Raw genomic sequence first — 24,814 nt, forward strand, 5'->3', positions numbered from 1 at the left:
ATGATTCTAAGTCATCCATCAAAAACTACTGTATTTTTCGCTGTATAGGGCGCAATTTCCCCCCTCCAAAAATTAAGGGGAAATGTTTGTGCATCCTATGGAGCGAATGCAGGCTCCTTGGCTTCAGCGAAAGCAACGCGAAGCCTCCAAAGCACAGAGGGAGCGCTCCCTCCGTGCTCTGGAGGCTACGCGTTGCTTTCGCAGAAGCCTGGAGAGCGAGAGGGGTCGGTGCGCGCCAACCCCTCTCACTCTCCAGGCTTCAGGGATAGCCGCCTGAAGCCTTTGGAGCGCAGCGGAACCTCGCGCTGCGCTCCAAAGGCTTCGGGGTTAGCTGCGCAAGGCACCCCGCTGCCCTCCGGAGGCTTCTCGGGCTGTCCCAGAAGCCTCCGCAGGGCACGGGGATGAAGGCTCCCCGTGCCCTGTGGAGGCTTCGCACAAAGGTAGACCAGCTATCCCAGTGGCTATCCCAGAAACCAGAACAGCAAGAGGCTATCCCAGAAGCCCGGTCCCTCTTGCTGTTCTGGCTTTTGGGATTCAGATTTTTTTTTCTTGTTTCCTCCCCCCAAACTAGGTGCGTCCTATCGTCTGGTGCATCCTATAGAGAGAAAAATATGGTAATTAGGGGAGGAACCATATCTCAGTAGTTGAGCCCACTGGAAGGACTGTACATCAGTGGTAGAGTATCAGGTTTGCATGCTGAAAGTTCCAGGTCCATTCCTCAACAGCTTCTGGTACAGCTAGCAAATGTTCCTTCCTGAAATCCTGGAGAGCTCCTTCCAGCAGAAAATATTGAGCTAGATGGCCCAATGGTCTGACTCAGGGGTCAGCAGCCCTTTTTAGCCGTGGGCCGGTCCACCGTCACGCAGACCATGTGGTGGGCCGGACTGTATTTGCCCCACAAATAACCCAGAGATTCATTTTAAATAAAAGGACACATTCTACTCATGTAAAAACACATAGATTCCCGGACCGTCCATGGGCCGGATTGAGAAGGCGATTGGGCTGGATCCGGCCCATGGGCCTTAGGTTGCCTACCCCTGGTCTGATGCAATATAAGGCAGCTTCCTATGTTCCTTTGTGCAATCAGAATGCCTTGGCTTCAATTCTTTGGATCTCTGGCTAGCAAGCGATGTGAAAAAACCTCTGCCATAGACTCTGGTGAGCCACCACCACCACCAATCAGAGTAGACCACACTGGGTGAACAAATATTCTGGCCTGCATGGAGGCAGCTTTTGGGGATCAGAGGGTACCAGCTGCCGCAGCAGTTTTATCTTTCCAACCTTTGCCTCTACCTTGCACAGATGGGACTATAATCCTTCCCAAACCAGTCATATTCAAGGAAAGGGCAGGGTGAAAACAGAATCTCCCACCTGCTTCACAGCTACCTGATCAATACCGTATATCCTTTTGCTCGTTCTTCTCGGTACTCAAGAGGCACTGCGGAGAGAGATTTCTCATAGACCAAGCCAGAAGTCCTTTGAGAGCTCTGTGCTCCTCTTTCTGTAGCTCCGGAGCTGTCCAGCAAATTCCGCGCTTGTGATTTACTAGGGACATTACCTCAGCACTTGAATGTTATCTGACCTTGCGGGCAGGGCGATGCTTCCAGCCCTTGGGTTCATCTTGGGTCAAAGCAATCTAAAGCATGTGAAACGTACAACCTGGATGGTACTTAATCACTATGGGCTGCCTGCAGAGAGAGAGCTTTACTGAATGCTACTGTGTGCAAGAGAGAGAGAAAGAGAGAGAGAAAATGAGGGGTTAGAAATCAGTGTTAGAAACTCAGATATTTAAGCTAGATGCCAAATGGCTCCTTAAAGAGCTACAGTCACCAAAGCAGAAGGTCATTTTTGGGTAAGGAACCATATCTCAGTAGTTGAGCCCACTGGAAGGACTGTACATCAGTGGTAGAGTATCAGGTTTGCATGCTGAAAGTTCCAGGTCCATTCCTCAACAGCTTCTGGTACAGCTAGCAAATGTTCCTTCCTGATGGCTCTAATGTCTTGTTTTTCAAATGATGGACTGACTGTGATTGATTCTCAGTTAAAACACCTGGCTAGTTCAGATGAGAACCTTGATCTAGGTTGAGAGCTTGAGAACTTAAAGGGGGGGGGAAGTCACTTGATCCAGGGACAAGCCCACATATATATTGACCTATTCCAACCTCTTTTTCTTCATGGTGACCCAGACCATTCATAACTGAAGAATATTCTTCACAACTGTGAACAGGGCAACGTTATAGAGAATAGTCAACGAGACAGTCATAGAATCATAGAACTGTAGATTGGAAAGGGACCACAAGGATAATCTAGTACCACCCCATGGAATGCAGGGATCCTTTTTCCCAGTGTGGGGCTCAAACTCCCTACCATGAAATTAAGAGTCTCATGCTCATATCAACTGAGCTATCAAGATGCTATCGTAGATGTTATTGCTATCATTGTTTATGGTTAATACTGATGCTTTCTACACCTCTTTGATTTTTTTTAATAAAACTGTAGAAGTCTTTTAAATGAATGAAATTTTATACCATTTCCTCTTCCAAGGAAGGTTTGTGGTAGCTGAATCATGGAAAGGATCTGTTCCTCTTCCTTGTTTTCAGCTGGGCGGAGATCTCTTCGTTGTTGTATTTATTGCTCGATTGGTCCAGGAATTGTTTGTCCTCCCCATTCAAATGAGATCCTGCTTAAAACAGGAAAGGAGAAATGGGTTGAACCGTGTTGTGTGGTAGCGATTTCCCCAGATATCAGGCCATTGTTTAGCAGCAGTGCATCTTTGACCCACCCTGTTTGTGAACTCATCCGTGGCAAATGTGCCTTTAATTAAAGCAGCAAAATAATCTGAGGTTCAGGATTCGTTAACCAACAAAACAAAACAAAACAAAACACCACCACAACTTTCCTCTCCTTTTAAAGCCAATTTCCTAGGTCATGTTTTTCTCTACTACGTCACTGGGGTGTCCTTTTATTCCCATAGAATAATTTTAAAACCTTGTAGGGCGCTTGGGAAGTTGGAGAATCTATTCTCAAATTGGGCTGTGATTATGCCCGTTAGCATATTTACATTTCTGCTTAAGAGCCTGGTGGGGGGATCAAGGGAATTAAGGGCACTTGTCATTGAAATGCAGAGGAAATCTTGCATGAAATTACCGTTAGTGCCCTATTGTTGGAGAGGGCTTCCAGCCGTCCACACCACACCCTCGAGCAGTTTGGTTGCATTTTGCACAGTGAAGTGTGAAGTTAGAGGCAGGAGTAGTGCGACTGAAGTTAAAATAGGGAACCATTAGTTTGGTTTGGTGATAGCATTCGTCTGAGGCTAAGAACTCAAGGGATCCAGATCTGGAGTTAGTCCTGATGTGACCTCTTAATGAAACTGGAGGTGTTGCCTGTCCTCCCATTCATGACTCAATAATGGATAAATACTCAAAGCTTCTCTTCAAGGTCAGTATTGTTCCCTTCCTTTCTTCCCCTCTTCCCTCCTGCCCCTGCCCCATCCGCCCTGCCCCTTAGCAAAGGTGGTTGGGGTGGGGGAGGATATGTGAAATGCGTTGAGTTGTACAGTTGCTAAAAGAGAATAATTGATACTTTCCAAAGAACCAGTGCACTTTTCTGAAATGTATACCTGGCAACCATTCTCAAAAGGGGCTTTGTAGCAGTTTCTTTTTCTTGACGTGGAGATGTGTATGCCTTGCTTATCATATAGTACATATGTTAGCAGCGAGAAAGAATATGGGGAACAGCCTACGAAGATAAGAAATGAAACCGAGGACATGATCTAGGTCAGGCATGGCCAGACATGGCCCTCCAGATGTCTTGGGACTGCAACCCCCATCATCCCTAGCTAACAGGACCAGTGGTCAGGGATGATGGGAATTGTAGTCCCAAAACATCTGGAGGGCCAAGTTTGCCTATGCCTGATCTAGGTAGTCTACCTATTTAAAGAAGCTACCTAAAAACTCAAAAGAGAATTTGTACTTTCAGTATTTGGGTAGTGTTTACAAAGCAAAATACTGCTCCTTTGTCATATGTATGTACATTATCCCGCAATGTAGCACGGGATAAGTGGAGCTGCCTTATGCTGCTTCTGTATGGAAAGTCTCACCTGGGTTTTGAGGAGTGGGTTTCCTATCCCCTTACCTGTTACGACCCACTGCATTGGCTTCTGGGTGTAACTGGACTCACAATGGCACCATCCCTGACAATTAGGCAAACAAGAATGCTTATATAGTTATCTGTTGGTTCTCCAATTACAGCGAGGGCAGGTGGGCTTCTGACCCCTTTACCTTTTGGGATGGCCCCTGTTTTAGGAATGCTGTGGGCTGTGATTTGACTTACTTTAGGATAGATCAAGGTGTGGAGCTCGCAGATTGTATTAAGGGACCTCCTGCCACAATGAATCAGCCACTGCCTGGTATGTTATTTTTGAGGCCAGGTGAATCTGTACTGTGATGTTGTAGCTGAGATTATGTAGATGGTGCAGCTGACATCGTCCCTTTTTAATACATTCCCACAGTTGGGTTGCATGTGGATGTGCTGGGTGAGCCCACCCAAGCCCCCTAAGCTCTGCATGCTTGTCCATACTTTTCATGGAACAGTTGCCTTAATGCATGTGCAGCTGTAGCACCGCAGATCCTTCCGAGAAACCCAGCCTGAGCTGAAGGGGGTGGTAGCTGATTTTGTAAATTTTGGTAACCTATAATTAACAATTTGTGTGCTGTTTTTGTGAGCCTGGCAAATAGCAGCTTAGTCAGTGGATGTATTGTACTTGTTTAACAGCGCTGGCATTTTGAAATGGTTACTCTCAAAGCAAACTCAAGTCACACCTTAGAGGAATTCCCCATTGTGCTCTTCAGTCAGTGCTAGCATTTCAGTTTGCCAGGTGGAACTTTGCCCCTTCTTCTCCCCATCACGTGCTGTTCTGAGTTTCTCCTGCACCACCACCACCACCCATGAGGTGGATATGGGGAGGAGAGAGGAAAAAGTCCTACTGTCCGAGTGGAAGTCCTTTCCCAGGGCTTCCACGGCTGGGACTCAGTAGGACATTTGAGTTACTAGCCTCTTTGACTGTTGCCTCTACCTCGAGCCCCACAAATCTGGCATCTCCAGTTTTATTGCCGACCCTTGAATGGTACATAATTTGATTTCCCTGCACCAGAGAGTTGAATGTGTCGCCTCTGATATGTGGAGCGTTGTGCCTGAGGCGAAGGGAGGACTGTTGAAGGTCTATCTATGGTGGTACATGTGTGTATTTGACATTGCAGCTATGGAGTGATGAATAGGTAAAAGGTAAAGGTAAAGGACCCCTGGACGATTAAGTCCAGCAAAGGCAACTATGGGGTTGCAGCGCTCATCTCGCTTTCAGGCCGAGGGAGCCGGCGTTTGTCCACAGACAGCTTTCCAGGTCATGTGGCCAGCATGACTAAACTGCTTCTGGCGCAACGGGATACCGTGACGGAAACCAGAGTGTATGGAAACACTGTTTACCTTATCGCCTCAATTATACCTATTTATCTACTTGCACTGGCATGCTTTCGAACTGCTAGTTTGGCAGGAGCTGGGACAGATCAACGGGAGCTCACTCCATCGCGGGGATTCGAACCGCCAACCTGATCAGCAAGCCCAAGAGGCTCGGTGGTTTAGACCACAGTGCCACCCGCGTCCCTTGGAGTGAAGAATATCCTGTATGTGAACCAGCTCCAAGCCATGAGTACAAATACACAATGGGGGGGGGGGAATATAGGGCGATCTTGATGCCACTGCACTAGTTGATCTTCTGCTATTCAACAGGCCTGCCTGGAATCCTGACTATAACATGGGCAGTTGCCACAATTCATATTCTGTACGGAATGTTAGCTCGTATACCTGCCAAAAGCAAGATAGAAATAGGAAGGGGCGGGGGGAGAGACTGTCAAGTAAACAATATGTCATCGGAGAACATCTAGTAGCCTTTATCAAGTAGATTGCTTTAGCTGAAGTGATAATTCAGTCTTGTAATAATTCTTTCCTATTTCTTGACATATTTGGTTCCAAATGCACTGCTATATTTGTGGGTGTTTGCTGCTTTTTCTTTTTCTTTTTAGCACAACTGGCTGCGCTCTGAGAATCATTTTTAACTGTGCCCTTTAAATATAAAGTGCAAGGTTTTATACTCTCTAAAAGGGCACAGTGCAGACTTCACCTTCTCTTCGGCTTTGAGGAGCCCATTATTAATGGTTATGCAGGGGAAAGAGATGAGAGAAGCTAGAATACCTGGGTGCTATCCAGGTTCAGAGTAAATAGGCATAAAATGATGTAATTTGGGACAAAAAATAAATATCTTGATGAGTCTAAACTGACAGTGATTAATCAGCAAAGATATCTTGGGGTCATGGTGATCAAGTCAAGGAAATCGTCAACTCAGTGCGCAGCAGCAGTGAAAACAGCAATTTTTGTCTGTCTAGGATTATTAGCAAAGGGATTAAAATTTAAATACAGTATCCCAGTGCCTTCCATTGTCTTACTAGACTTGCTGTGCTGCTTAACTATTGAGCATCTTCCAGGCTCTTGCTTATATAGTGTTTTTGTTTTGTTTTTAATTGATTGATTTTTATCTATTCTACACATTTTTAATTTTGTATGTAAGCTGTCTTGGGAGGGCTTAGGGCCTGAAAAGTGGCATACAAATGCTGAGAAAGAAGTAAACAAGTGAATTAATTCCTCTTAAATCTGCAATGGAGTCACATTTGAAATATTGCCTGTGCTCCTGTCCGTTCCATCTCGTGAAGGGCATCACAGAGCTCATGAAAGCACAGAAAAGGGCAATCAAAATGATGGAAAAGGCTGGAGCACCAGCCCTGAGAGGAAAGGCTAAAATGTTTGTTTGTTTTTAAAATTGAAATCTGATTTTGAAAAGAGAACATAACGGGGCATTTATAAAATTAGGCACCAAGTAGAGAGGGTTCCCCCCCCCTTTGCTTTTCTCATCATTACAGAACTTGAAGCTACACACACAGCATAATGGACTTATAGAACATTCTGCCTCAAGATGTGACTAGGGCCGGGTGATATCTGGTTTTCAACATTGCAGTACATCACCAGCTAAATATCGCAACATACTGATATATCACAATGTGTGAAATAAGGCTGGAATTATGTAGAGGCATTGGCTGGCTTCACGGTTTTTCCTGCATCATGATTTTTGCATAACACACACACACACACTTACGATTCGCAATATATTGCCAGGTCAAAAAATATGAAACTGATATCACGATATGGACTTCAATCTGGTTTTGGACAATATATTGCCTAGCCCTAACACACATAATGATTCATGGATACAGTGGTACCTCAGGTTACATACGCTTCAGGTTACATACACTTCAGGTTACACACTCTGCTAACCCAGAAATAGTACCTCAGGTTAAGAACTTTGCTTCAGGATGAGAACAGAAATTGTGCTCCGGCGGCACGGCGGCAGCAGGAGGCCCCATTAGCTAAAGTGGTGCTTCAGGTTAAGAACAGTTTCAGGTTAAGAACGGACCTCTGGAATGAATTAAGTATTTAACTTGAGGTACCACTGTATATTACCAGGTCAATAATTATGAAATTTATATCACAATCTGAACTTCAAACTGGTTATGTTTAATGGTGACGTTTAATGGCTTTGAAGCAGGCTGAGACAATTTGATGAAGGATTGCCTGCTTTTAGCTGTGACAGCAGCATGCCTCTGAGTACTAGTTCATTGGATGGGGAAGTGGAGAATACCAAAGGAAGCCTGCAGCCTTCGTGTGGTTTTCATGGAAACGCCTGTCTGGCCCATGACTCGGAAGAAGAAGAAGAAGAAGGTCTCTGTGGCTGCTTAGTTCTGATTATGTGGCTCTTCTCCACCAGCTTGTTATTTGGGGTCCCTTTTTCAGGCAGAGGAGACCCCCTCTGATTCTGATCTGGAGGTGCTGCAGAAGTACACGTTTTCTCTGCCAAGCAATCAGTCTTATGCCAACTTCGGTTACTGTGGTCCTGCAGACTTCTTTTCAGGTTCTCCGCTTGAGGGGAAAACCTGTGCCAGCTTTAAGCTCCTGGCAAGCTGCTACTTTTGCCATCCACGCTGCTCATCAAACCAGCTTTTTCTTCTGCTTCGTCCAATCAATCGCAGCCAAAGGTGCAGCTTTTGTTCGCTGTCAGAAAACCGCGATATAGTTTTTTTTAAAAAAGAGTTGTTTTTAAAGAAGAGAGATTCTTGTCGGTCTTACCAAGCTGCCTTTTTCCATGTACAACATGTTTCCATGGAAAAATGCCCTCCTGGGCTGAAAATTCGCTCATAAATCCCTACCTCTTTTCTTCTGCCTTTCAATCCAACCGACAAGCTTGATATCATCATTATTGGCAAGCGGAGGCCAGCAGGCCAAGTTTGGAAGATCAAAGGCAAATCTCCCCACAGCTGAGATCCAGCCAAGACTAGACTGCATTGGATTTACTGTAAATTGCACTTCGTTACTATTGGGATTCGGGTTTACAAAAGAAAATGTCTTGGGTCCGATGCCAGTTCTGGCTCTCACTTTTAATTGCGAGCACAAAATGATAGTTTGAATCCCGGCAATTTTTATATCTCTGTTTATTGCACCTCCTCTTGCAGGAATAAAACCATTAGCAAGGACTTTATTTATAGTGCCCAGCACCCAGTAAATGTTAGAATTCTCCCCCTTTTAAAACACACTTTCTTTAAATATTTATCAGTTACAAAAGAGCAGTGCATTTCATTAACAAACTACACTACATCCCCATTCCCCTCTCAGAGTTACAATTCTCAGAGTGGTTTAGTGGTCAGTCCCTCTTCCCCCAGGGAACTCCGGGAATGATAGCTCTGTGAGGGGAAAACCACAGTTCCCAGCAACCTTTGAGAGAAGCCATGGCTGTTGGATATGTTTCGTATGGTAATTGCTTTTGATGTATATTGCAGCTGGGGCTTAGTCTCTGCATCTGTAGCTGAAATAATTTGGCAGCAATTGATGGGAGAGATCCCTGCTTGAGTGCGACTGTGAGTTTAGATGAAGAATAGCTCACATCCCTAACTGCACTTTTCCTGTGAGAGAGCTTCCATATGTACATGCAGGAAAGCCGAACGTGATCCAGAAGGAAGGAGTTAAATGCTACCTGGAAGTAGTCTCGGAGTCTAGGAGGCCGTGTCAAAACCGGTCACGGTTTGCGTGCCAAAAACCAGAAGGAAAAACCTATAAACATCAACTGCAGCAAGACCTAGACAACGTTGCAGGATGGGATTGAGAGAATGATAGCAATTGGAGCAGAAAATAGTTTTTTTAAGGTCACAGGCAGCAGCTCTGTTGCTGAGCCATTGCAAACCTGTTCCTTAACAGCCTGATTTAGATATACATAAAAGATCTCTCTCTTGTGCTGCCTGTTCCTCTCTCTTGCTCTCTCTCTCTCTCTTTCTTTTAACGACTGACATCTGTCTCAAAGTTCCTTGCTGTCTGGAAAAGCTACTGAAGAACAGGAACCCTCGAGTGACGCCAAGCAGTACAATACATTCTGATATATTTGATGGAGATCAAACTTGCTCTGCAGATACATCAACTACAGTCAGCAGAATGGGGCGCTTTTTCCGCCACGACGTCTTTCTCTTCTGCTGGAGGCAAAGGCATTCCTGGAAGGAGAGAGGAGAGCTAATGGAGCTCATGGTGGTGTTCCTGCTGACTCCTGTAGAATTAAAATGGCTTAAAGGGAGGTTGTGTGCTACAGTGCTTCTGGTTGGGCTAGGACAGGGGTCGGCAAATATTTTTTAGCCGTGGGCTGGTCCACTATCCCTCAGACCTTGTTGCGGGCTGGAGAAGCGGCATGGGGGGGAACTGGAAGAAGAGGCGGGGGGGCAACCAAGCCCCCTTCCTCCTCTAGGCAGGGCAGGGAGAAGCCTGAAGGAGGGAGGGAGGGAGGAGGTGCCACCATGGTTTGTGAGAGGGAAGGGGGGAATGGAATGGCACAGGGGGGGAAATGACGCAGCCCAAACAAACAGTGGAGCATTCCATAGTTGTCCTGGGGCACCAAGGGCTACAGGGGGTCCCTTTTCAGTGACCCTGCAGCATTTATGTCACACCCTAAGGCTCTTTTGCCAGCCCTGGGAGTTTGGTGTGATGATTGCAGCCCACACCCAAACATTCTGCCATCATTTGACATCCCTTCTCTAACTGAGGCTCAGTTTGGTTTTCAACATCTTGCCCAAGAAAAGCATTTAATGGTGTGTGTGTGTGTGTGTGTGTGTGTGTGTGAAGATTTCCTCCCAAGTGCATTAAAATTCATCTATTTTTAATTAAATGAGCGAGAAATCCATAAGCTGTAAAGAAACACCATTTTATCCAAATTTGAATGCAAGATAGGGAAAAGGTAGGTAGGTTAAGATAGGGAAAAGGTAGGTAGGTTACATTTACCTGAATTATTGGGATCTGTCAAGACATCTGAAACTAGATCCAGTTCTTGGTCCTTCCTGTGTCATTAATAGTTGTGGCTTTCCCTATCATTGCAATATGACCATAATCGAAGCTATATGCTAGAGATGGGGAATGTTTTGAGTGCTAATATACCGAACCCCATTCTCTTTGGTTCTCTCTTTCAGTTTGACCCTGAAAACACTGGCTACATCAGCACTGAGAAATTTCGAAACCTCCTCCAAAGGCATGGCTCTGAGCTAGATCCACACAAACTAGAAGTTCTTTTGGCCTTGGCAGACAACAATTCTGATGGGAAGATCTGCTACCAAGATTTCGTCAACTTGGTAAGTGATTCTATGCTGATTGCAGGCTTGGCTCCAGGGGCCCTATCTTGATTTTCTGCTCCCTTTTCACCACTGCACTGGGCATCTCTCACCTGGAAGGGTGGTGTCAAAGAGTTCGCCTGAAAGGCTTTCCATCTTCAAATGAATTCTGGTTATAATGGCCGTATGCTGCCTCCAGAATCAGAAGGAGCATGTCTCTGCTAGTATAGAAACAACAGCAGGCTGTTGTGCTGAAGTCCTGCTTGTGGTCTTCCCAAAGGCTATCTGGTTGGCCACTGTGAGAAAAGAGGAAGGACTTTGGTCTGGACTGTTCTTATGTTTTCAAATGCTTCCCCCCACCGCCACCACTTCATATTAGCTCAGGGGCTGGGTTTGGGCCTTGTTAGTGAGGATTTTGTTGATCGAGAAACTTGGAGATCCTTCTTGATAATTGACCTGATGGCTTCTGGTTCAAAATGTCCTGCCAAGAGCTTCTGTGTTTTCAGAGCAAATGTCTTTCCCACAAAGGTCAGCTGAAATAAAACAAAAATTCTTGGTCTTTTTGCAACCCACTTCTTGTGCTTTTTCTTCAGGGGAGTCTTAGCAAAGCAAACCCTTGAGAAGATCCAATGCTCAAGGATGATTCTTGCATTCTGAGGCATACTTGTGTGCCTAATTGATAGAGATGAATTGCTGAGTAAATATACTTGCAAACTCATTCTTACATTATTTTATACTTGCTTGGTAATTATTATGTTTAGATCTCAGTCTTCTTTTAGAAACCCAGAGCACCTTATCTGGAACTCCCAATCATTTCCAAAAGTGTGCCCTTGTAAACATGTGTGCCTTCTGGCCTAGATCCATGATCTGAAACCTGAATTAGGACCTCCGTAAGATCCAAGGACCCCACCATTACTTGCATGGTGGTGGTTGCTGTTGTTGTACATAGTTTTAGAAGGAGAAAGACAGAGGTGGAGGAGGAAGAGGAGGAAGATGGACATATGTGGTAAAGAAAAATCGAGCTAGACCCCATGTTGTAAGTTGAAATGAAAGTGGAGTTCTGGCTGTGAAAGTGCTGAAGGCCTAAAGCAGCCCAGTTGCTTCAGAATAATCCACTGTGTATAGAGGTTTATCAAAAGGACAGACAGACTAACCTTGGATTGGACTAGATGACCCTACGATTCTATGAACCTGCAGATTAACCTAAAATGTGTGCCTGTAGGTCAGTCGCAAAACCGTACCTCCAGTTTGACTTGGAAATCTGCCTAACTCCCAAAGCAATCCATTTGGCAATTGCGTTTTATGACTTGCATAATAAGATATGGTTGCTTTAATTTTTGAAACCTCTTTTTAAACATTTTGATGCTGTAATCCAGCTTGACAGGGCTGAATTCCTCCTGTTGCAGAGGCTAGCAGTATTTCATTTGAATGTCTGTCTCTTTTACTCGATTTTGATTGCTTTATTTGCTTGCAAACAAGATCTCACTTGGAGTGCTATAGATAGGTTTATGCTCTGCTGCTGGAACGGTAAGAAACAGCTGTTTTGACAATATGGTATGGTTACCAGACATCCCCGTTTCCCAGGGACAGTCCCCGGACAAAATCCATCCCCGGAATGTCCCCAGATTTCATTTAATGTCCCCGGATTTATATTTTAAGTGTTGTAGATTTATTAGTAGGGAATGAATGTTGCATGATGGGTTCAACGGCACAAGACACATCATATGGAGACTTTCAGTGAGGCAAAATGGCGGGCACCATGGCAGCAAGCAGCTCCTGAAGCTAGCCAGAGCCAACTGGCTCCGGGCTGCTGAGACTGCCACTGCCACCGCCCCTGCCGAAGGGGAACCAGGGACACCCGGTGCATCAACTGGGGGAACCGCTAGCACACACACCTCATGACCCAAATCTAGCCAGGAGCGAGAGCACTCAATTGACTGCCCAGCGGCGCTCTGGGGCCAGGAAAACCCTGGAGCCAATGCAGGGAGAAGGAGGAGAGGAGAAGGAGAAGGAAGAGAGAGAAAGAGGAAGGAGGGGGAAAAAGGGGAGCCCTGACTTTGCTGCTCTGCAGCCGCTGCCGCTGAGAAGGAGAGCACCAGGAGGGCAAGGACGCGTGGCTGAGCCCAGGCCCAGCCTGATCCTACTCCACGGCAGCTAGCACTCCAAGAGAGCAGGTCGGGGCCCAGAGGAAGGCCACGCGACAGAGGAGACCACAGAAGTGAAGACATTACTTCTCAATTTTTTAAAAAAACTTTTTTTCTCTTTAAAAAAAAAGTGTCCCTGGTTTCTTTGAAAAAAAATCTGGTAACCTTACAGTATGGTCCCCATCATTCCCATACTCACAGCACCCCAAGAAATACCCACCCTTTCTCTGTAGCAGTCTCTTATTTACACACACCCCTATATTCTCCTCTCTGCAGCAGGTATGTTACCAGCTAAATTCAGTTGTTGATTGGTATGAGTGGCTGCTGGCCTTAAAGCTAGTAATCTCAAGCATAAATTAGGAGAGGTGCTTTCTAGATGTTCCTGGGCTACAACTCCTATCATCCTTGGCCACTAGCCATGCTGGCTGCAGCTGATGGAGCCCAACAACCTATGGAGGGCACACCAGCTGCCGCTGCTCTAAATCTTTTATCTGCCATAGTTTCCTTGTGGTCACATATTCAGGCAACTGGCAAACATCCCTCTCTCGCTGTTAGCTGCTGCCTGTACCTACTTTGAGGAAAAGCTAGTACTGTAACAGGAGAATGTCATCAATTGAGAATCAGTATAATGTAGTGGCTAGACGTGTAAGATTTCCAAGTATACATGTACAGGATAAGGATGTGGCTCTGTGCAAGATTACAGCCCCAGTCTTTCTGAAGGGGAGGTCTCATCTTTGTGTCTTTGGGGTTTAGCTCTTTCTGAGCTCAGCCTGCTTTGGTCAAGCTAAACTCAGGCTCCAGCACCTCAATCTGTTCCTTACACATTTGTTTTTCTCCCCATGAGCAGAGCAGGAATCTTACTGTGCTTGTTGTATCAGTTTTCTTTACTTAGCCAGGCAAGAAGCTCAGCAGGGCTACATGATTAACCTCATTAAATTGCAAACTAAGCATAATCATGATGAGCACATAAACATGTGACTGTGTATGTCTTGTGAATGGTTTTTATGCACATAGTGAAAAGCAGCAGCAGTAGTAGAATTTGCCAGCTTCAGTTGTTGGGGAGATGAAATGATCACTAGCTAAAATATAATGGATTAACTTGCCAATCTTGCTTTGCTGAGGGTTGAGAGTCTACTGAGCATGGCTGCTACAGATCAGCTTCAGCTGGGTTTTTCTAAGACCATGACCTCTTCTTCTGTTCCCCTCATCCTCAACGGCTTTCTGGGTTCACATGTTGTGGGCTCACAACAAGTGAATGTTCATGGCACAGAGCTCATACCAGGTTATCCTAACTGAAAAAGCAAGACCTGCAAGAAAATATTACAGCATGCAGTAGAGTGCTCTTGTTCAGGATGCTTCATTTCATTCCTCCAGCAGCGACTCAAGATTCTGTGTTCACTGAGCAATGTCAGGTAAGCCAGTTGGGTCACCAGCAAAGATAGGGGCCTGATGGAGGAAACTTTGCATGGCGTGGAGACTCATAACGGTGGGACGTGCGGACACCCAGCGAAGCCAAGCTTTAGAAGATTCAGTACAGACTAAAGAAAGAAGTTCTTCAGAGAGCACTTGCTCCCTCAAAGCTGCAGCCCGTCCTCAGGAGAACATTGGAAAATGGTGGCATGATAAGTCTGCCACAGTCTGCCAGAATCCCTTGCATCTGCCACTCTGTTTGACACTGTCAGGCGAACCCCACTTCCAATTTAAGATACCTTGGTTTTGAAAAGAAGGCTTTTCACAAGCAACTTCTGACCCAGACGATCCCTCCTATAAATGAGAAAGTTTCATTACATGTTTATTGAACCAATGTGGCAAGAAACCATTGATTTCCTATCACACCTAACCCTCTGTACCCCTTCATTTACGTTTTTGCCGTTCTAGTCAATTGACCTACAGACACTGAAGCTTCAAATTAAATAGGAAATGGGGCCACTGTTCATTGGAAGCACCACTGAATGTTGGACGTCTTTCGAAGGATGTTTCCATCTATCTGAAGCCTGCCATTGTCTTCTCTCATCACCACATAAAGCTTTGAAGTGGACGAGTTCAGATCTGGAGGTGCCAACGTAGCAGTCTGATTCTGGACAATAACATTTCCAGAAGTATATTCTTCTGGATTCAGTGGGACTTAACTCCCAGCATGAACTGTGCTTGAGGTTGCAGCCTAAATTCACCTGATGTTGGAGCTGGTCTGTGGGCAATGTTCTGAGGTTAGCAGTCACCTGGTTTATGCGCGTGCATGCTAATTACTTGACAATTGTGACATCAAGTGGTGACTTTTCACATGGGAATAAGCTCATCTCAAACGAAGCACTGCAGAGAGAACTTCCACGTGATTGACGTGCGTAAAATTATGAATGGTGTGGAGAAAATAGCTAGGGGCAAGTTTTCCAGCATCTTCTGGGGTGCATTCCTGAAGATAAGGAATGCCTTCTGGAATACTTCTGAAAACAGAAGTTCATGGTAATAACATTTATGCTTCTCCCCGCCCCCAACCTCACAAAAATAATTCTAGAAGTCAGGGACATCCAGTGAAGATTCCAGACTGACAAAGGGAGGGATTTCTTTACACAGTGTATAGCTAATCTATGGGATTTTCTCCACCAAGAGGCAGTGATGGCATTCAATTTGGATGACTTTTTAAAAAAGGACTGCACAGATTCATGGAGGATAAAACTATGTTCTGCCTCTGCTGCTTAGTGGAAATCAAAAGAAGGAATGATGCTGTTGCACTCAGTTCCTTCTTGCAGATTTCCCTCGGGCGTCTGGTTGGCCACTGTGAGAACCGAATTCTGGACTAGAAAGGCCATTGGCCAGATTCAGCAGGGATCTTCATTAAACACAGTTCCATGGTGTCATTTCACACATGCAGTTGTGAGCTATCAAGCAATGAGAAATCAAGTGATTGTGTGCGTGTCAACCCGGGCCTTAGACGAAAAGCATTCCATTGAAACAAGAGCAGTGCCATTAATGCTTTCCCAGCTCACAGTTCTCTAGAGAAAGGGGTGGAAAGGGTGCCCCGTGGATGACCTCTAAGGTACACAAAACAAGGCTATGTGGCTGAAAGACCCAGGAATTCCTTCTTCTTGTGGAAAGGGATTGAACGGTGCATCAACCAGACTTCTGAGGTCCCTCCTCTTCCCAGAGCAACTTCCTCCACCACCTGATGAGCACTCCAAAAAATTGGAGGACCCCAGGAGTGGCCTCCAAAGGAGCACATGGAACTGTCACTAAGGCAAAGCAAGTAAGGCAACCATATTGCACTCATGTTGCCTTTGGGGCAGAGGTCCAGCGCTGCACTCAGCAGAAGGAGCCCTGAAGGCAACAGCTATAAATAATATTCTTTACTGTCTGCAGAGTGGTCCACCCCCCTGAACTTTATGTCTGGGTCTCAAATTGCCTAATTGCACCGCCATGTTGTACAGGTAAAAGTGTTTTAGCTCAGTTATTTGGATGGAGGGATTGGTTGTGAACTGTGGTGACAATCTCTAGGTCCTGATTGTGTTGTCTTGACTAGAGATCCAGTTCTCCTAGTGGAGACTTCCAGTTGTAGCTTAAAACTCAGCCTTCCACAGTGGCTGCATATGCACCAGAGTGATGCAGTGCACATGGGTCTCCCAGGTCCAGTTTCTTTCCGTGTTTGCTTTCATGCATATTTGCCCACACATGAGCACTTTCGGTTGGACGCTGTCTCAGTGTTTCTCATCCACACTAGTGGGACAGTGCTTGATGAAATGTGTTTGTACTCTGCCTTGCTGTCCTCTCCCCTCAATCAGTACCGCATTTTTCGTCCTATAGGGCGCACCAGCCCATAGGACGGACCTCGTTTTTTGGGGGGGAATGAATAAAAAAAAAATCCCCCCCCAGCCGCGGCTGCCGCCCCAAGCCTTGCACACGCCTGCCCAAAGCACGGGGCACCCTCTGGAGGGCTCCGCGTGCTTCGGGCTGCAGGCTGCCGCCCCAAGCCTCACGCGCCCGACAGGACCTCCCGCCGGGCGCGTAAGGCTTGCAGACACTCTCCCAAAGCACGGGGAGCCCTCCAGAGGGTGCCCCGTGCTTCGGGCAACAGGCTGCCGCCCCAAGCCTTGCACGCTCGGCGGGACCTCCCGCCGGGCACGCAAGGCTTGCGGACACTCGCCGGGGATGCAGGCTGCTGCCCGCAAGTCTTGTGAGCCCGCGGGAACTCCCGCCGGGCTTGCAAGGCTTGCGGATAGCTTCCTGAAGCCTGGAGAGCGAGAGGGGTCGGTGCGCACCGATGCCTCTCGCTCTCCAGGCTTCAGCAAAAGCCTGCATTCGCCCCATAGGACACACACACATTTCCCCTTCATTTTTGGAGGGGAAAAAGTGTGTCCTATGGGGCGAAAAATACGGTATTTCCCCACCCAGCATAAGTTCTGGAAATCTGATGTAATATTCTTAAATAGGTCCATCATGCATCTACTCACACCTTTCTGTTAACCAGGCACCACAGCAGACTCCAGCAGAAAAGCAGAACGAGTTCATTATTCAACAGAGGATAAACAGAAGTAACCAAGGCCAGCTTACATAGAAAGGAACTGGTAGAGGGACATAAGAAAAGCCAAACACAACATAAACCCCACCCAATGAGTCATAGGAGGAGCAGCAATGGTTGCACTTCCTTTTAACCCTTTGCACACCATATGCCGCACCTGAGGTCTGTTGTGGGCATACACACAGGTATTTGTTTACCTGTAGCCGCTTCTTTCATTTTTGTTTTTACTTTTGAGTGATAAGTTTTCTAATATACCAGTACGTTTCCAAGCACAATTCAAAGTGTTGGTGCGGACCTTTAATGCCCTAAAGGGCCTCGGCCCAGGATACCTGAAGGGAGTGTCTCTACCCCCATCGTTCAGCCCAGACACTGAGGTCCAGCGCCAACCTTCCCACATGATGTGCTCCAGTGGGTAACGTGCAATTTTATGTTGGATTTTATCTTTTTAACCACATTATCTGCAGGGGGGCGGATTAAATGAAATGAGAGGGAAATGGTCTTTTATGGACTATTTAAAGAAATATTATAGCATGATGGATTTGCAAGCAGAATTTGAAGCGCGAGCAATACAGTTTTGTTTGACTTGCTTAGCATGCTTGATCGGCTAACCCCACCCCTGCAAAAAAAAAGAAAAGAGAAAGATTTGTGGCGCTGAAAACAGAGATTGATACAAAATACATCTTGTATATGGGTGGATTACAAGTGTGCCTTTGTATGTTCTTATCAATATTCATGAAAGAAAAGCAAGCGCCAGCTGCGAATTGTTAAAACATTATTGATCAGAGCTGTTCACGGCATCTCAAAACAGGTTCAGGACACCATCGCTTTACCCTTGTCTTGCTGCACAGCTAGAAGAGAGTTTTGATTGATGTGCTTAAACTAGTGGTGGGGAAAGGGCACACAGCGGCGTTTGGTTAGGTGGTGGGCTGGTTAGTGTGAGCAATGCCTGTTTTTGAGGGGACCAGGGAACATGTTCACAGCTGCAGAATCATCTGGCGCTGCTCCCAGATTCTCAGCCATATTAAAATACCTTTTTACCAACCTTGCTTGGTTTGCCACTGGGACACCCTACTGGAATGTAGTGACCTAGCCACTGCCGCCTCAACCCTAGTGACTTCCAGGTTAAACTACTGTAAGCTGATTCCATGGTCGTGAACCAGGACCATGTCTGTCCTGCAGAGAGAGAGAGAGAGGTGGCAACATGCCTTGTGAGGTTTTGTACAATACAGTGGTACCTAAGGTTACATACGCTTCAGCTTACAGACTCCGCTAACCCAGAAATAGTGCTTCAGGTTAAGAACTTTGCTTCAGGATACGAACAGAAATCGTGCTCCGGCGGTGCGGTGGCAGCAGAAGGCCCCATTAGCTAAAGTGGTGCTTCAGGTTAAGAACAGTTTCAGGTTAAGTACGGACCTCCGGAACGAATTAAGTCCTTAACCTGAGGTACCACTGTACTTCCCTTGCTTAATGGTACCACCTGTGATACTCCCACAATTCACTTGGTTTGCCATGTGGGCCAAGAAGATAACAGCACAAGCCCATTTTTGCTGTATCAGAACCTCTTGCAGTTTATGCTGTAGGGAAACTTGCCTGTGGACCTCATGTGAATACAGTGGTACCTCGGGTTACATACGCTTCAGGTTACAGACTCCACTAACCCAGAAATAGTACCTCGGGTTAAGAACTTTGCTTCAGGATGAGAACAGAAATTGTGCGGCGGCAGTGGGAGCCCCCATTAGCTAAAGTGGTACCTCAGGTTAAGAACAGTTTCAGGTTAAGAATGGACCTCCAGAACGAATTAAGTTCTTAACCCGAGGTACCACTGTATAGCATTCCAGTGGAAAAAAAATCCCTTTATGGGCAGAGGAAAGAAACACCATCCTGAGTGGGACTTGGATCATGGCTTATCACTCTCAGCTCACTAGGCTATCCACCTCCCAGCGAGATGGAGGCATATCTGCTCCTATTATTGAGTCTAAGCTTTTAAAAAATGGTGTTCCAGTTCTTTCTTCAGAGAGATCTTTCTGCTTCTGACTGTGCTGTGTCTCCTTTTGATCTAACAAGAAGCCTGTGCAGGGTTAAGAGTCATGGTCTGCTGTGAGGCTCTGGCTGGAAGACAATTTAATTAGATTCCTGTTGGGAGCAGCTATGTACTGTGGTGACATCATCCAAGACAGTTCATTTCTACAGAGCTTACCCTTTTATTGGGTGTGCGTCACACAGTGTTCGGTGTGTGGATCATAGAGTTGGAAGGGACCACGAGGGTCATCTTAGTCAAACCCTCTGCAATGCAGGAATCTTTTGACCAATGTGGGGCTCAGCCCCACAACCTTGAGATTGAGCCTCATACTCTACCAAGTGAGCTGTCCCAGCTATAAAAGCCATTCAAGTTGGTGACCATTAAAGTGTTGTTAGTGAGCCTAGTGGGTGGGTGGTAGAATTGCCAGAAGTGGGTGCTGTGGGAGTGTTCTTTTCTACAGCCCTTGTTGAGTCTGCCACTTGTTGACATAGGGTTGCAACTATGTTAGCTGTGACATAGCGGTCTAATAATAATAATAATAATAATAATAATAATAATAATAATAGTTTATTATTATTCATACCCCACCCATCTGGCTGGGTTTCCCCAGCCACTCTGGGCGGCTCCTGACAGAATATTAAAAACACAATAAAACATCAAACATTAAAACCTTCCCTAAGCAGGGCTGCCTTCAGATGTCTTCTAAAAGTCTGGTAGTTGTTTTTCTCATTGACATCTGGTGGGAGGGTGTTCCACAGGGTGGGTGCCACTACCGAGAAGGCCCTCTGCCTGGTTCCCTGCAACCTCACTTCTCACAGGGAGGGAACCGCCAGAAGGCCCTTGGCGCTGGATCTCAGTGTCCGGGCTGAACGATGGGGGTGGAGATGCTCCTTCAGGTATACTTTATTATTGATATGTTTTGTGTAACTGAAAAACTTAAAGTAGCACTTCATTTGGTATAAGTGACATAGCAGTCACTTGGGGGCTGTTGAATTGTTCAGCCTGCCACTGTGGCGAACCAATTCTTTGCACATAATATAACACACACTGGACTTCCAAATGCCACAGAAAACCACATGATAAAGCAACTCGACTGGATACTTAGAGCATTTAGGCAAGATTTTGTTCCCCACCCCTGCCTTTTTGACCTTCCTCTGTGACCTTTAGTACACTCCATCACCTCTTTAAGCCTCTTGTTTCTTTTTGTCTCTCTTTTTTTCATAGGAAAGGTTCTTAAGGGATGGATTGTGTCTTACGGATTTCCTGTACAAAGGAGCTCTGGCCTCAGTTGGGGGCCTCTTGATACCAGTCACTAACAAAGAATTCAAATAACTAGTAAAAACTACGTAGTAACCTAGAAAAGCATTTAAATAAAACATCCCTGTGAGTTTGATAGAACGTGATGTTTTTTGTTTCAAGGATAATTAGAAATGACCAGCTACTTCTTTGTGAAGTGGGAGGAAGTGGTTGGTATCTCTCTTAATTTTTAATGGCTTTGATTTAATTTTCCATAAGTTTACCTTAGTTTTTTTAATCTGGGAATCAATGTGTCTGTGCACCAACAAGAAAGAAAGAGAAAGAAAGAAAGAAAGAAAGAAAGAAAGAAAGAAAGAAAGAAAGAAAGAAAGAAAGAAAGAAAGAAAGAAAGCTGGATTCAATCACATCAGAAATATGTTTCTAAAAGGGAATTGTTAGGAACTGTTCACATTTTCTTAGTACAGTACAATATTCCCTCTTAATATGGTTGTATGTACATCCTTCTAGTCAACCCCAACTGCTTCACCATCCCAGGGAGATGCCTCAACTTTTTTAAAGTTATTCTGGACATCACCAGCAAAGTAGGTGCACAGCTCTTCATGAATATATTTAGGTTGTTTTTTAAAAACAACAACAAGAAAAATAGACTATTTCTTGAGAAAGAAGCATGTATGTACAGCAGATATAGAGACAACAAGGGACAACAAGAAATGAAGCAAACGAAATGTTAAGGGCACCAAGCAGAGGCAGACTCTAAAAGTTGTGCTCAGATGATAAGAACACAGGAATACAAATTACGATTGTGACCAGCGCATGCAATTGAAACTGTTGGATTCCATTTCCATTTCACCAAGTGGTCACTCAGCAGCAAGCTGATGTGATGGACAACAACAACAACAACAAAACATTCCTAGAAAATTATTCAGTTGGCATAACTATTAATATATTTTTCGAGAGAGAAACTGAGACCTGCACTCACTGCTTTCCAGAAGAAAGCTATAAAAGCAGCCAAATAAATGTTGCCTTTTGAATTATCTCTCATACATATGCATGTGGATTGCAGCCTGTTTTGTTTATGGTGCTGGCAAGAGAGCTCCTTTTTTATCCTGATGGCTGTGGGTTAAAAAAAAAAAATCTTCCCGAAATTTAGTTTTTCCTTTACTGGCAAAAAACAAACATGTGTTGTCCTTTGCTCCTGCTGTCTTGCAGTGCATTTTCTTTTCTTTCTTCCTCTACCACAAAAAAGACTGTTGAGAAAAATGCACTTGCTAGCAGCCCCATCATAAGCAAACAGCAACAGCTGCAGGCAGAGATAAAGCACAAAGCTGTTTAACTAAACTTTGCTACCATCGGTGATGATGAGATGAGCTGGAGCCTAATTACAGCAAGAGGCATTATTCACTGGGATCCTTGTTGGGGGCCATAACTTGCCTTTGGCAGCCAGGGCCTGCTCAGGTCGCCTTTTTCACACAGCGTCTTGCAGGCGCAACAAAGCTCGAGCAGCAGGGCGGTGGGATCCCCTGTAGAGACGGAGTCTCCGCTTCCAGGTCAAGCATGTCTCCCCTCTCGAAAACAAAGGGCAGGCTTGTTACATATGACAACAACTTGGATGCTGCGCCCCAGCCAGGCTCCTCTTCAGACATGTCGACAGGGGGAAAGGAGGAGGCAGCTGCTGCTGTGCTGAGACCCACCTGCTTGCCAGTCTTCCAATATGTGACTTAGGTGAGAGGCAGGTGCAAAGCAGCGTTAGAGAGGACAATGAGGTCCTTATTATTAGGGGCTTGCTCTTGCGTTGCCTTGATCTGTCTATTTGCCTCTTGATACTGCATGTATCTTGATACGGGTGGCGCTGTGGTCTAAACCACAGAGCCTAGGACTTGCCGATCAGAAGGTCGGCGGTTCGAATCCCCTCAACGGGGTGAGCTCCCGTTGTTTGGTCCCAGCTCCTGCCAACCTAACAGTTCGAAAGCACATCAGAGTGCAAGTAGATAAATAGGTACCGTTCTGGTGGGAAGGTAAACGGCGTTTCCATGCGCTGCTCTGGTTCGCCAGAAGTGTCTTAGTCATGCTGGCCACATGATCCGGAAGCTGTCTGCAGACAAATGCCAGCTCCCTCGGCCTATAGAGCTAGATGAGTGCGCAACCTCAGAGTCGTCTGCGACTGGACCTAATGGTCAGGGGTGCCTTTACCTTTACTGCAGGGTTGTAACTTGAGAATATTCTCATGTGTAATCCCCACCCCCCGCAATATAGGAGATAGGTAAGATTAGATAGGTTAGATTGCAAGACGTGGGGTGATTCCATGCACACACAGAAGAACTTCACAAGATGTAGTTTACCTGCTACAAAATCTGACCCCTCTGTTGCGATTCCTGAGAAACCTTGCATTTCCTTTCTGCGTTGCTTTCCAAATGTCCACCTGCGTTGCTTTCTAAAAGTCACCTGGTTTTCACCTGGCAAACTGTGGAGTTTATAGACAAAGAGGTGAATCTACTTGCTTCTTGATGGTTCATAGGACCCCTGGGCCACAGACTTGCTTCAGCGCAGAATTTTGAGTTGCATCTAATGAACACAGGAACAGAGGGAAGCAGCCTTACATGGAGCCAGACTGTCAGACCATCTACACAGTTTGTCTACTCAGACAGGCAATGGTGCTCGAAGATTTCAGACTGGAGCCTTCCTCAGCCCCACATGGGGATTAAACCTGGGACCCTCTGCATGCACAGCAGATGCCGTAAACCGAGTTATGACACTCCCTTCATGACACTTCACCTTCCCATCTTCAGCCTTCTGAGCACCCTCAAAATCTGTTCTGGAGTGTTGGCATCTCGAGGTCAAAAGGCCAGCTGGCTTGGCCCCAGCTGAAATGTCTCCCTCTCTGCCTTCGTGCTGCGAAGCTTCATCGACCTCTGCTCCGACCTACATCAGCGACTCAAGCTTGCAGACTTGAACACACTTAGCAGTATATACTGCGCAACAGAAGAGGCTTGAAGCTGTAGATACATATTAAACTACGCATTTATTAAATATAAATCAGGACAAAGAAACATGTCGTCTCTCCTTGCCGTCTTCAGAGAGAGAGAGAGAAAGACAGAGAAAGAAACAACAGCTATACAGAGTGGAGCTTCCGCTCACGCCAGCAATCTGTGCTGGAATATAAACAGGCATGTGACACGCAACAATTCCATGTCTGCATCAAAAAGTGGAATGGAATCCCAAAAGAGGGACCTTCTAGGACAGGGTTTCCCAAACTTGGGTCTCCTGCTGTTTTCGGACTACAACTCCCATAATGTCTAGCTAGCAGGACCAGTGGTCAGGGATGATGGGAATTGTAGTCTAGAGTATATTTCACAGGCTGAGGAGAGAAGGGAGGAAGCTGAAGTCCCATTGCATCAGCTGATGTCTGCTTATCTAAAGCTGGATTCTGCCCAAAGAAGCAACAGGACTTTTATTACGGTTCAGCGTTCCAGTAGCTAGCCATTGCCATCATCAGGTGCAGAGGTCCCGCAGCTGCATTTGAAAACTTGATGGGAGGACTTAATTGTTCAGGCATCAGGGTTCAAGTTGATGCTTCTCAATGCTCCAGAGGTTTTGTTTTGTTTTTGAGGACGGGCTAGGTCCTACTGCTCCTGGCCACTACCACCACTGCCCATTTTCTTTTTCTTTTCTTTTTTTGGAAAATAATATTTATTAAAGTTTTAACAGTTACAAAAATAAAAAATAAAAACACCATATTAAACAAAAACAAAACAGCACATCACAATAAGGAAAAAGAAAAAAGAAAAAAAACAGAAAAATAGAAACAATTAAAAAACACACATCAAACCTTCCCATAACTTATCTTTCATTTGCTTGTTTCCTTGACCTCCTCACACCTCCTTTTTTTGTATTCTAGTTCAGTTAACTATTTCAGCAAATCCTTTCCATCTTTTCCAATTTTTGTCCTGTAATTTATCTTAAAATAATATAGCTTAACTTTCCCTCCTTTCACCAATTAACAATCTGTTTTTTTTCCTAAACCTTTATAAATTTCTGCTAAAACCACATAGCTTCATTCCAACATCCTTCTAACATTCATTCATTTTACAATGTTTCTGTAGATATTCTTTAAATTTCTTCCAATCTTCCTCCGCCGACTCTTCTC

The 24,814-nt window shown here is 45.5% G+C and overlaps 1 protein-coding gene across 11 annotated transcripts in view; it reads left to right on the forward strand.

Annotated features, from left to right (window-relative positions):
- Nucleotides 1-24,814, forward strand: part of RHBDL3 (rhomboid like 3) — a 151,573-nt gene that overhangs the window by 60,652 nt on the left and 66,107 nt on the right. For all 11 annotated transcript variants that reach the window (XM_081898807.1, XM_081898816.1, XM_081898806.1 and 8 more), the window contains one exon: nt 10,602-10,760. Coding sequence is in view for 9 of the 11 variants with exons in the window: in XM_081898806.1 (XP_081754932.1) it covers nt 10,602-10,760 (159 nt within the window). In the remaining 2 variants the exon portion in view is untranslated. The remainder of the gene's footprint in view (nt 1-10,601; nt 10,761-24,814) is intronic.

The sequence above is a fragment of the Podarcis melisellensis genome, assembly GCF_964234715.1.
Source record: "Podarcis melisellensis genome assembly, chromosome: 2".
NCBI classification, from domain to species: domain Eukaryota; kingdom Metazoa; phylum Chordata; class Lepidosauria; order Squamata; family Lacertidae; genus Podarcis; species Podarcis melisellensis.